The sequence below is a fragment of the Labeo rohita genome, chromosome 1 (assembly GCF_022985175.1).
Source record: "Labeo rohita strain BAU-BD-2019 chromosome 1, IGBB_LRoh.1.0, whole genome shotgun sequence".
In the NCBI taxonomy this organism is placed as follows: Eukaryota; Metazoa; Chordata; class Actinopteri; order Cypriniformes; family Cyprinidae; genus Labeo; species Labeo rohita.
In genome coordinates this window covers 29,632,217-29,645,899 of record NC_066869.1, presented here as the reverse complement: position 1 = coordinate 29,645,899, position 13,683 = coordinate 29,632,217, and the positions used below count along the sequence as shown (strand labels likewise).

General features: G+C 34.7%; 1 protein-coding gene across 3 annotated transcripts in view; it reads left to right on the top strand.

Moving 5' to 3' along the window:
- The window catches only part of vps8 (VPS8 subunit of CORVET complex), a 153,946-nt gene that overhangs the window by 13,949 nt on the left and 126,314 nt on the right, over positions 1 to 13,683 (top strand). For all 3 annotated transcript variants that reach the window (XM_051106347.1, XM_051106339.1, XM_051106356.1), the window contains exons 12-20: positions 702 to 809; positions 1,074 to 1,154; positions 1,244 to 1,414; positions 4,097 to 4,171; positions 8,383 to 8,418; positions 8,508 to 8,598; positions 9,350 to 9,396; positions 10,863 to 10,952; positions 12,541 to 12,587. In XM_051106347.1, the coding sequence (XP_050962304.1) occupies positions 702 to 809; positions 1,074 to 1,154; positions 1,244 to 1,414; positions 4,097 to 4,171; positions 8,383 to 8,418; positions 8,508 to 8,598; positions 9,350 to 9,396; positions 10,863 to 10,952; positions 12,541 to 12,587 (746 nt within the window). The remainder of the gene's footprint in view (positions 1 to 701; positions 810 to 1,073; positions 1,155 to 1,243; positions 1,415 to 4,096; positions 4,172 to 8,382; positions 8,419 to 8,507; positions 8,599 to 9,349; positions 9,397 to 10,862; positions 10,953 to 12,540; positions 12,588 to 13,683) is intronic.

Below are 13,683 nucleotides of genomic sequence, written 5' to 3'. Positions count from 1 at the left end.
AAGCTTCATAGTGAGATGCCATTCAATTTGATATTTTTCTCAACATAAAGCAAACAGATTGCTTAAGTGACTGTTGAACTGGATTCATCTGGTCTATTGTCTCCTTTATGCCTGTGTGGAGGTTGTTCTTTTCAATTAAATTTAGATAAATTGGATTTATTTAGCACAGAGCACATGGACCAGCTGCCCATTAGCACGCAAATGTCACTCAATTTTCCCTCACATGATTCATTTGGGTTATGATGGAGTTCTGAGGTACCTGCAAACATCTCATAGGAAAAGTCATTGTAATGAGTAGTGATGGTTATTTCTGCTGGTAGGAAAAGATGCCAATTGAGTATGAAGTCTAAAAATCACCAGCTAGAGTGGTTACGAGAATGTAGGTCGAAAAAGGAAGTAGCAGGATAACTGCACTCATAGGTTCTAAAAGGGTGTTGGCAGTGATGCCATAAAATAACCAATTTTGGTTCACCCAAAGAACCTTTCAGTGAACAGTTCCTAAAAGAACCATTTTGAAGAACATTTTAAAAATCTAAAGAACCTTTTCTGCATTTAAACGGTTCTATGGATGTTCAAGGTTCTTCATATAAACATTGATGTCAATAAAGAAACTTTATTTTTAAGAGTGTGTGTCTTTGGTCTGGACTCTAATCATTGGCAATCTAAGTATCTCATACGTTTTTAAATGTTTTTAAAAACAGACGGATCCTGCGAGCGTTCCCTTGTTGGCTTGGCAGTTTGTGGCAGTACAGAAAACAATCAACCCTGTTCTGGCCTTCTGTAGAGGAGACACCATCCACTTCCTGCTGGTCTGTTTAAGCAACACTGTTTCAAAAGTGATAATCAGAATGTAGACTTAAAGGTGAAGTTTGGCATTTCTGTTTTGTTTAAATGTCCCTAGTAGCTAGACATACCAATGTGTTTGGGATGGGGTAACAAAGACATTTATGATATTTATGAGTAGTTGAAAACAAGTCATAAATCTGTTTAGTTCTGTCGGTGGAACAGAAATGACATTTCACCTTTAAATAAGGTCATACAGTAATCAACCCTCTCTGTTGTTTGGTGCTCAGGTTAAAAAAGATGAGTCTGGCACCATCCATGTCATCAAACAGCGACAGCTTCAACTCAACTGTGACCTCATCAGTCTGAGCGTGAGTCAGTTTCTCATTAGTAATCATATGAGTTTGATTACCTTTATGGTCGTGTGCATTGTTTCACGTTCTCTCTTGTCTCTTGGCAGTGGATAAACCCCCGTACACTTGTATTAATGGACAGCACAGAGAAGCTGCGAGTGGTGGACAGGCCCAGTCAGGAGGAACTGGAAACAGTGGATATGGCCGAGCTGCAGCTGGTTTATAACAGCAGCCATTTTAAATCCCTCGCTACCGGTGGAAATGTCAGCCAAGCACTGGTAAAGACCAGAATCATGACATGCCAGAGTTTTCACCAGTTTAGTGTGGTGCATGTTGTAGCTTATGAAACAGCAAAAGCCCGCTTTTCTCCTACGACCTTGGTTTTGGAAATATTTTTTCACATTGATTTTCTCTGTAAGGGTTTAAAGGGGTGGTCAATGAACGATCCATCGACTGCAATGTGTTCGTGCTTTGTTTTTTTCTTTTTTTTTGAAATAACATTATTTTCCACATATTTTACTTTAATTTTACACTGCTGTTTTCATTCTCCTAAACAGTTTGTTGACTTCCTGGTTCTATGAAGCCACTCCCTCTGAAATACGTAATGGGATCAGATTGGTTAGCTGGCCCAGTGTGTTGTAATTCGCTAACTGCCTATAGTACATTGTCTGGATACGTTATGCCCGTTACCATTAGAGGCCTCACCCCCTTTGTTGCATGTTCCAGGGGGCAGTAGCTTGTTGTAGTCCCTTCCAGCTGTTTGTTGTCAGCCTTAAAAAGTGAATTCTATAAAAGAAAATATCTTTCTTTGCCTTGAACTTTGAGTGTCGTAACTTTGCAGATGTTGTTTATGCTCAAACAGCAACATTACACACTAACTAAAGTTAAAAAAAATAACGCTTAAAGAAATATGAAGAATAAAGTATTTGTGGTCTTAAATTAACCAGCTTGATAAGTAGCCATAAACGACTGTAGCCTACAGACTACTTGATAATATTACAATATTTCTGTATTAAAATATTGAAAGTATTTAAAAATGAGAGAAATCATCATAAAGTACACTAAAGTATCAACTAAGTACGCAAAAGATGTTATTAAAACAAAAAAAAACGTAAAAATCATTTTATAGAATAAAGTTGATTTGTAAAAAAAAAAAAAAAAAAAAAAAAAATAATAATAATAATAATAATAATTTTAACTTAAAAATTATAAACTTAAAAATTGGACATGTTGCCTGAAACTAACTGCAATAAAATTTGTTTAAGTATTAAAATGACTAAAAAATGAAACAAAAATAAATCAAAGCTAAATATACAGTTGTGCTCAATTATTCATACACTTGGTAAATATGATCAAAGAAGGCTGTGAAAATAAATCTGTATAATTAATCCTTAAAAAAAATGTACAAAAAAATCTAACCTTTCTTTGTAGAATAAGAATTTAAAATTGGAGAAAAGTCTAATTATGAAAAAAAATTATGAAAAAATTCTCTAATACACATTGGCCACAATTAATCATACCCTTTTATTCAGTACTTTTTGCAACCTCCTTTTGCCAAGATAACAGCTCTGAGTCTTCACCTATAATGCCTGATAAGTTTAGAGAACATCTGGCAAGAGATCAGAGACTATTCCTTCATACAGAATCTCTCCAGACCCTTCAGACTTCAAGGTCCATGTTGGTGCTTCTCTTCGGTTCACCCCACTCATTTTCTATAGGGTTCAGTTCAGGGAAATGGTTTGGCCATGGCAGAAGCCTGGTTTTTGTTGACCCGTTTTTGTTTTGATTTTGATGTTTGTTTGTGAATCATTGTCCTGTTGGAGGATCCAACCACAGCAGAGACAGTCAGTTTTTAATTTTTTATCTGTTGGTATTTGTTAGAATCCATGATGTCATCATCTAAAACAGGATATCCAGAATCTTTAGCAAAAGAAATAGGCTCACAACATTAAAGATACAGCAGTATATTTCATTATACACATGGTGTACTTTTTTTTTTTTTTATCCCTGTGTGCACCAAACACTAATTTTTTTGTTTCATCTGACCATAGAACCCAGTCCCGTTTGAAGTTCCAGTAGTGTCTAGCAAATAAATATGAAATTTTTGAATGAAAAATCAAATGGATAAACAATGCAGACTTACTTTCACATTCTTCTTTGATCATATTTACCAAGGATATGAATAATTTTGAGGACAACGCACGTAACAAAATCAAAATGACAATTGAAAATATAAAAATAAAAGTTAAAAATATTAATGAATACTATAATAGTATGTAAATAATGCTAAAATGGTACATAATAAGTGACAGTGCATTGCATTCTGCTACTAAGCACAATTTTTAGATAAATGATCGTTCTGTAAAATCACAGTGATTAGTGACTTTTACAGAAGCATGTATACTCCCATTTAACAAAATAAAAAATCTCTATGGAAGAAAAATCTCTATAATAAGATGATTTCGTACTGCTGTATTTTGGCCTAGAACCATTCATGTTGACAGGAGGAGTCATTTGAGGCCAGCCAGTGTACAATTTACACCTGATACACCATATGCCTGAGGCTGAGACCAGGAGCCAGTTGCATAAACATAGCTGCTATGTTAAGACCGTCTTAAAAAGCTGCTTGACCAACTTGCAGTTAGCCAAAGGGTAATTAGTCTTACTTTTTTAGATTCAAATTAGACCAATCTACCCGTTTGTAACTGATGTAAACAATAGACTTTGTAAGACTAGTCTAAGCTGTTTATGCAACTGGCCACAGGTTGTGAAGCCAGAGATTCAAGGTTTAGGGACAAGGTGTTAAGGTCATTTACCTAAGTGTTATATTCACAAACACATGAGGAACCCACTGGCCAATTCATGAGATGTGTAGAAGGAAACTTCATATTTTCCCAGAGTGTCTTTTTTTTTCCTTTCACTATACCTCTCTAAATAACTATTTCTCTGTCCATCTTTAGGCTTTAGTTGGAGAGAAGACATGTTACCAGTCTGTTTGCAGCTATGCAGGCCAGATTATGTATCTGGGGACAAAGGTAAAACCATAATAATGAACACAAGCACAAAACAGCACATAAGAATGAACATTCTACATTCTAAAATTTCAGTGCAATGCAAGCTTCCAGTGTAGAATTTTCCCATAGCAAACTGTGGTAGTAGCAAAGTTCTTCTGTTATATTTCTACTAATTGAAAATCACAGCAATTATATTATAGTCCAGTCCAGTCCAAAAATATAATTGGATATCTAATTGTAGTTCTTTAATATTTGGTTACATCATTTAATTGCATCAGCCAGGTATTATAAATTAAATGCTTGTCATTGTTTATCACGTGTCCTTCTTGCCAAATGGAAACTGCTTAGAACAAAATGAAATACTAATTAATAATGTTCTTTTTAAAATTAGAGTACACTGTGCTGTGGGCAGCTACATCATAACAGAAATGAAATTCATGCTCTACATTTGTTTCTAATTTGAAAAAAATGCAAAAATAAGGGTGCTACAGCAATGCAAATATTAGAACAACAAAAAGGGGTTGTAATTCTGAAAGTTTACTCTGAGAATATGTTTCAATTTAATAAATTATGTAAGAGGTCTCTTACACTAATCGACTGAAAATGGAATAGGGGTGACTTCTGGCCATATCGGTTTAGTTTTGTTTACTTTTGCTATATAGAGTACTGTCTAAAGTTTATTGCCAGTTTACAGTCTTATTTAAAATATAGATACTGTAGCAACAGTAATATAGGATTCATACTTTTATTATGAAAGAACAGGTCAAATCCAATCCATCACACTTGGGTGAATTGTCCATCACAAGCAATGGTTTTCCAGGGAAAACATTTAGCAGCACTTTTTGAACATAAACATGATGTTGATACAATTCCAATTCTAGAAAAGTTGGGATGTTTCATGAAATGCCATAAAATGAAGAATATGTTATCTGTTTATTCCCTTCAACCCTTATTTAATTGACTAAAATACAAAGAAAAAATTATTTCCAATGTTTTTACTGGCCAACTTTAATTTTATTTTTAAATATAAACCAATATAAAATTATGTTAAAAATATAAACTTCAAGTTTCGCAAGCAAAATTGTTGTCCAGTCTGGCTTGATAAAAAGATGCTCAGCAGTCTGTGATTGTTGTTGTCTGATTCTCCTTTTCATGACTGGTCATATATTTTCAAAAATAGACAGATCTGGACTGCAGGCAGGCCAATCTAGCACATTCAGTCTGCGTCTACAAAACCTTGTTGTTGTAGCACATGTAGAATGAGATCTTGCGTTGTCTTGATCTAATAATCATGCACTTCCCATGAAAAATGTCTTCTTGATAGCAGTATAGTTTTGGTACAATCCCAATACACGCCTCCATTTCAATAGTACCTTCGCACATATTCCAGTCACCAACGCCGTTTGCTCTGCTGCACCCCCACACCATGACAGTCGTTTGCATTTTTGTTGCTGCTAAAAGTCTGGATGGTCCCTTTGGCCTTTGGTACTGAAAATTCGACATCCATTTTTCCCAGAATTAAGCTGAAATGTAAACTCTTCTGACCACAGCACACATTTAATCATCTTTTTGACTATATGAGATGAGCTCTGGCCCGGAGAACCCCATGGCGTCACTGCATAGAATTGATTTATAGCTTTCTGCTGGAGTAACTGAAATTCAAGTTGAATTTATTGATGCAGCTGCAGAATATGTTAAGTGACAGCTGTTTTTCTGAAGTACTCCTAAACCCATGTGGCTATATTTAACACCGCAGCATGATGGTTTCTTATGCAATGCCATCTGAGGGATCAAAGGTCGTGCACATTCACCTAAGGTGTCCTGCCTTGCCCTACATAGACTGACATTTCTCTGGATTTCCTGACTCTTTTCACAACATTATGTGATGTAGTTGGTGAAAGATATAAATTCTTCATGATTTTCTATTGAGAAATGTGATTTTTATTTATTTTTTTGATTTGTTTGATCATGAAATTTGGCACAAATTGATGAGCCATGATCCAGCTTCGCTTGCAAGAGCTTCTTTTATAGCCAAACATGATATCCTCACCTCTTTCCATTTCACCTGCTTACTGTGAACTGTTTCAAAACAATTTAATTTGGATATTCTACAACCTTTTCACTTTTATTTTGCATCTGTCACAACTTTTTTGGAGTGTGCTGTAGCCATCAAAATCAAAATTTGCTCATATTTACAAAATAAAATTTAAAGTTTGCTAGTGAAAACATTGGAAACTTTTTCTTTGTACTTTAGTCAATTAAAGTTTAAAGGTGAAGTCCACTTGCAGAACAGCAATTTACAGATAATGTACTCATCCACTTGTCATCCAAGATGTTCATGTCTTTCTTTCTTCAGTCGTAAAGAAATTGTGTTTTTTGAGGAAAACATTCAGGATTTTTCTCCATATAATGGACTGATATGATGTAGTTTAGGACTGATAAAATGCAGTTCAAATGCGGCTTCAAACGATCCCAGATGCGATTGTAATTGATCCCAGCCAAGAAAGAAGGTCTTATCTAGCAAAACGATCAGTTATTTTCATTAAAAAAAGTACAATTTAAATACTTTTTAATCTCAAACGCTCGTCTTGTCTTGCTCTCCCTGAACTCTGTGTATTCTGGCTCAAGACAGTTAGGGTATGTCGCAAAATTCCAATCGTATTTTCTCCCTCAACTTCAAAAATCATTTCAAAAATCAGTTTTTCGACATACCCTGACTGTCATGAACCGGGAAAAAACGGGTAGGGAAGAACAAGGCAAGACGAGCGTTTGACATTACAAAGTATAGAAATTGTATCATTTTTATGAAAATAACTGATCATTTCGCTAGATAAGACCCTTCTTCCTCTTTTAAAACTTTTGATTTTTACTAGATTATAAGGAATTATGTCAGTCACCATGTCACTCCATGTGTTGTCCCAACTTAGCTTGATTATGCCAAAGACACTGAACGAAAATAGACTACAGTTCTATTCAGAACTGTCCAACAAGTAATCTTCTTCTTCTTATGTATTCATCCTCTTACATGAGATTTACAATAATGACTACATGAGATTTGCAAGGGTATCTTGTAAACTCTCAGACTGGTGGCACAAGTTGGGTGGCTTGTGTTCAGCTGTAAGTTTGGCTGACTCCTCCAGCGCCCCTCTGACTGAGCTATGGCACACTCAAGTGCTATTATGCTAATCACACATCACACATATCCTGAATATTCATTGAGGTCTGCTCTCCGTGATGTCCTCACTGAACTTCCTGTTACCTGCAGCCAGAGGGAGGGAAAGGAAGAGAAATGAAGGAGAGAGGGGCAGCTGGAGGGAGGATGAGAAAGAGGGACTGCATTAAAATTGCCTGAGGGTCATCCATTAGACATGGTAGTAGGCCAGCTCTGGGAGGACACATTAATTCCTGTGGCCTGTATCACTTCCCCCAAGTGCTGCTTATTTAATAACTCAGCCAGTGCTTGAATAAACATCTAATGTGACCTTAGTTTTATGAATGATTCTAATTTTATGCTCTGTCAATACATTTAATGGCAAATATATATACCTCACTGGGCGTTGTACATTTTCACTGACCCATTTTAAATATAATAAATGTATTAGGGTGCCAATAAAAAAGTGTAATTTTATATTATTAATATTACTATTTAAAGGTTTGGGGTCTGTAAGGTATTTAATGTTTTTGAAAGTCTCTGAAAGTCTCAGCATAACTGCATTTTTCTGATCAAAATGTGCATATATATATATATATATATATATATATATATATATATATATATATATATATATATATATATTATTACAGATTACAATAACTTTATTATTATTAAACTGTAACTTTATTATTATTGAATTATCACAGATGAAAACAGTTGTGCTGCTTAATGTTTTTGTGAAAACCATTATATATATCAAAAAAACAACACTTATTTTCCCCCCCAAAAGTATCTCTTGTTTAAAATTCCACCATTTCTATATTAGCCGTATAGAAGATTTGGTTTAAATCAGCACAATTTGCAATAATAATGTTCAGTTTAATATAGCCAACCAATTGTTTAATTTTGGAAGATATAAAAAAATGTATTTATATGATGAGCAATTGAAGATATAGTAACAACAGTAAAATTAAGCGCTCTATCATCTGGTTCTGTCAACTCTCTTGCACTGCTCTGGGTCATCAGGCCACCATTTAATGTTCAGCCCTGTTTTTTTTTTTGTTTGTTTTTTTTGTAGTCTGTGCACATCATGACCTTGAGGAACTGGCGTGAGGTAAGGCATCATTTTATAACACATCACCAATGTTACATCTGATTCACAATATTGACTCTGATAGTAATGGGAGTTCTGATGTCCTGCAGCGTGTGGACCATCTGTTGAAGCAGGAGAAGTTCATGGAGGCTCTGTCTCTCGCATGGTCTTTCCACGAGGGCACCGCCAAAGCTGTGCTAGGTCGGTCCTTCTGTTCACATTAACTCTAACATTTACGTTTCTGTTAAATGTTGAACTAAATTACAGTTATTTTCTCAGTTTCTGAGAAAATGATTATAGCTTTCAGACCTCAAAGCTTTTAATTTGTAATTATGTAAGTTACAAATTATATAGTCTTTCATTTTCCAAGAACTGCAGAATTTTAAGAGTAAAAAAGGATTTAGAATACTGTTTGATGGAATTAAAGGGATAGTTCCCCCAAAAATGAAAATTCTGTCATTAATTACTAACCCTCATGTCGTTCCAAATTCATAGGACCTTCGTTCATCTTCGAAACACAAATTAAGATGTTTTGGATGAAATCCGAGTGCTTTCTGACCCTGCATAGACAGCAATGTAATTACCATGTTTAAGAGCCAGAAAGGTAGTAAGGACATCATTAAGATAGTGACATCAGTGGTTCGAAGATATGAGAATACTTTTTTTTCGCACAAAAAAACACGAAAATAATGACTTTTAATTCAACAATTTCTTCTCTTCTGTATCAGTTTCCTGTATCGAGAATAGCACGATGCATTCTTGTGCATTTCTCTGCTTGAAAACAAGCCACGGTGCAAGCGGGTTCTACGTCAGAACACCGGCTCCTGTGTCAGCAGAATCACATTAAATTAATTTTTGGGTGAACTATCCCTTCAAGATTAGAAAATGTACAAATGCTCTAATGATATCACAAAATTCAGATAGTAATGCTGACCTAATGTTTATGCAACAGGTCTATTTGCAGATCCTGCTAAGAGAAAAGGTGTGGTTGCAGATAAGGTAAGATTTTTATTAAAAGTGACATCTTAACTTCAGTTGAAACTAGGGATGCACAATATGTGCACAACCAGTGAAACATTTTAGAACACGTTTTTTTTTTTAAATAAAATATAAAAAAAAAGAGGCTTATCTAGGTCATGACATACCACCAGTGTAGTTGTGAAGGCTGGTAGAAGGTCTTAAAGACCAATCTTTGGTTCATCACGCAGAGTTTTTTTCCCAGTGTCGCCAACCTTAGCCAACTTCCAACAAAAACAGCCCAACTTATCCAGAATCACACAGCTCTATTTTGCAAACAGCTTTTGAATTTTGTTCATGGTATTCAGCTGCAACTAAATGTTTAGCAAAAAAGAAACAGAATAAATATGCTTGATATTCACTTTTATTCACATTGGAATCGAAACTGGGAATCGAAAAGAATCGGAATCGATAAGTGGAATCGGAATCTGAATCGGAATTGATACAATTCTAACGATACCCAACCCTATTCAAAAGTATAAAAAATATGTGTGTAACTTTAAGGAACGTCACTACTGAACACCATTTTTCTATAATTAAACACACTTTTTTGTTTCCATAACATTTAGTTTTTATATGTGTTCAGAACTGTGCTAGCTAACCATGTGCTGACTAGCATCTTTGAGCTAGCTTCATCTAAAATTGTCACCACCAAAACGGTTACGACCGGAACATTTGGTGAAGTTTCGGTAGTGGCATCTTTGTTTTTTTGAGGTGTTATCCCATAAAATTGTCATGATTGTTTCGGTAGTGACAAAAGTGAACACATAATCCTTTATTTGGCAGAAATAAACACAATTTTAGTACAGTTATGCAAATTTTCAGTATGTGGCTTAAAAATTCTGTAATGTGGTGTGGTTGCTACTAAAACATTAGTGTCACTACTGAAAATGTGCAGTCACAACGAAACATGGGATGTTTTGTCAAAAATAAAGTATACTGAATTATCAACTAAGATGTTATGATAATGTTTGGGTCAATATATAATAAAATTAATGTATCCTTTAAAATCAGTATGATCAACTTTTTGCCTTTTACAAATAAAAATTGGATTTAAAAAAATACAACAAATCTCTCAAATTGTAATTGTTGATTTACCTCTGAAATTTTTTTAATAAAATGGAAAACAATATATTTACAAGGAAGATGTAAGCAAAGTCTTAACAGATTAATATAACCCTTCTTATTAAATTATATATTACTGTTTCAGTAGTGACAAATTCAAGGAGAGGACAAATATTCCAAAACGTCCTGAAAATACAATATGAGAATTAACTGCAAAATTGCTAGAAATTTGTACCTTGGATATTATAAAATTGCAAACATACAACATTTGTGAGAAAAGACACTGTAAATGATGTCATCATTGGCTAAATTATGATGATGGCTAAATTAACTTCTGGTGCAAATAAATGACAAATTTCTCTGCTGATTTTCTGTCTTCACAGATGGTGGAAATTTTGTTACAGTATGTGGATCGCTCTCTGAAAAAATGTCCAGAGCAAGGGAAAATCCAGGTGATGGAGCAGCACTTCCAGGTAATGGGTCACCCAAATGAGCCTCAAATGGTGTTATCTTAGGCAATCACTTACACAGAGCTCAAGAAGTAAAATATGTTTCCGTAATAGTATTATTATTTAAAGATTTAGATATTATTTAACGAGAGACTAAGACAGCTTAAGAGTTTTTAGCATTATAGAGGCTTTTTAGAGAGGTGAGAGTGAGGAGAGCAGACTGAGAGAGCGATATAGACAGTCTCCTTTATGTCAGTCTTTAGACCTGCGGCATCCATTTTTAAACCACATCTCATCATAAGGCGGAAACTACATACAATAATGGCCCACTAATGTCATCTCTCCTCTGCCTCTGGGTCTCGCTCGCTCTCCGATTTCTTTTTGCCATTAAGAAGCACTCTGTCATCACAAAAATAAGGCACTCACCATGGCCAAATGGCAGATCTAGCTCTGTATATCTAGGGCAATGTGGAATGTTATGCTACTCTAACTGCCTGTCTGTCAGACACACTTTCAAAGTAAGTTTTACCGCAAGAGAAATGTGAGGGTTTAATTACTTCACCCATGTTCGTTGGACTGTGTTACTATAGTAATTAGGGCTAGGATACAGTTTTATGCAAAAGTTTGGCAACCCCTTGCAGAATCTGTGAAAATGTGAATAATTTTAACAAAATAAGAGATATCATACAAAATACATGTTATTTTTTATTTAGTACTGTCCTGAGTAAGATATTTTACATAAAAGATGTTTACATATAGTCCACAAGACCAAAATAATTGCTGAAATTATTAAAATAACCCCCTGCAAAAGTTTGGAACCCTTGGTTCTTAATATTGTGTGTGGTTACCTGGATGATTTACGACTGTTTTTTGTTTTGTGATGGTTATTCATGAGTTCCTTGTTTGTTCTGAACAATTAAATTGAGCACTGTTCTTCAGAAAAAATCCTCCAGGTCTTGCAGATTCTTCCCATGTTCCAGCAAATTCACTGATGCTCCAGAAGGAAACATGATGCGTCAAGAGCGGGGGGGACTTTTTGAATTTGAAGATCAAGGCAAATTGTATTTAATTTGTCTTCCGGAAAACATGCAAGTATCATCTGTTGCTTCCAAAGGGCAGTACTAAATGGAAAAAAATTATACTTCAACAAAACAAAATAACTTCTTCATCCTGTTCAAAAGTTTTCACCCCCTGGCTCATGCATTGTGTTTCCTTCTGGGACATTAGTAAATGTATGAATCTCTCTTATTTTGTTAAAATTATTCACATTTTCACAGATTCTGCAAGGGGTTTCCAAACATTTGCATTAAACTGTATATATAAGATTCACAATATTTGCAGAATTGTTTATTACTTATTTATTAATTCTGTGAATCTGAATCTGCATATTTCTACTTATGTAGAAATCTGTAACGCTTTCTTCCAAGTTTTCTTCCAAGATTTCTTTCTCATTTCCTAGTTTACTTTGAAAGGCCTGATGTTATTAATACATTTAATTGTTATGAATGAATAAATTCACACTCTTTTTTTTTTCTTGTTCTTCTGTTCATTCAAACTCTATTACTCCATCTTTTCTTGCTCCTGCTTTTTCTTCCTCTCTTCTCATCTGCAGGACATGGTTCCTGTCATGGTGGATTATTGTCTCCTTCTACAGAGAACGTGAGTGTATATACACCTCTTTTCCTGCACACATACAGTACACACACTAAACAAAATAGTGTTTTTGTCAGTATGTGTGTACTTTGAACCTACTCTTTTTCTGGAAATCATCAGAGTTTGCAAAACAAGCCTGAAGCATTAATTAAATGTTCTGGTTTAATATAACTGGTTTCAGTATAACTCTGTGGACAACTGTGGCATTACATAATTTACCACTAAAATAATTTCAGGCTCTGATTTTCAGGCTAATTTCAGTGGAAAAATAAGTGTAGAAATGAATAAATACAATACACTAAATACAGTGCACAGCATGAATGAGTACACCCCCTCTGACTAAATATAAAATATCTATTTTCTTAATGATCACTAATATACTTCATGGAAAGATGGCAAAATTTAAATGTATTAAACATATACTTAATAAAAACAAAAAATATATGCCAATGTTTTCTGTAAAATTAACCAATTTTGTTTAAATGAAGGGTTACAGAAATGAGTACACCCTAGATTTAATTCAGCAAATGTATAATAATCCAGTATTTAACATGTCCTTCATAACTTCAAGTACACTGCTCTGACCCTTCTTGTCACTGAGTGTACAAGTTCATGACAAAATGCCACATCTGTCCTGTTTAACTCCTGGACGACGACCTCCTTAAATGCCCTGGTCTTTAAAGGGGTACTATTATGCTTTTTCACTTTTTGAACTTTAGTCAGTGTGTGGTGTGAATCTTTGGGCATAAAAAAGTTACAAATCTCAAAGTCCTCTCCAAAAGGAGATATTTCATTTTGATAATGTTAGGCTGCTTTTAGCCTTATCCTGGAGCTGGTTTCGGGCAATGAAACTAAGTATGTAAATAATTAAATACATTAGCACGATAATATCATGTATTGCTGATCTCACAGGTTGATGATAAGACCCAACACTACTGTAGTGTATTATTTACTCACCCTCCATGCATCCTAGGTGTATATGACTTCCTTTTTTCAGACAAATGCAAGTTATAGTAAAATTATCCTGGCACTCCCAAGCCTCCGGGGGGTTAATAAAGGCCTCCTGTAGCGAATCGATGTATTTTTGTAAGAAAAATATCCA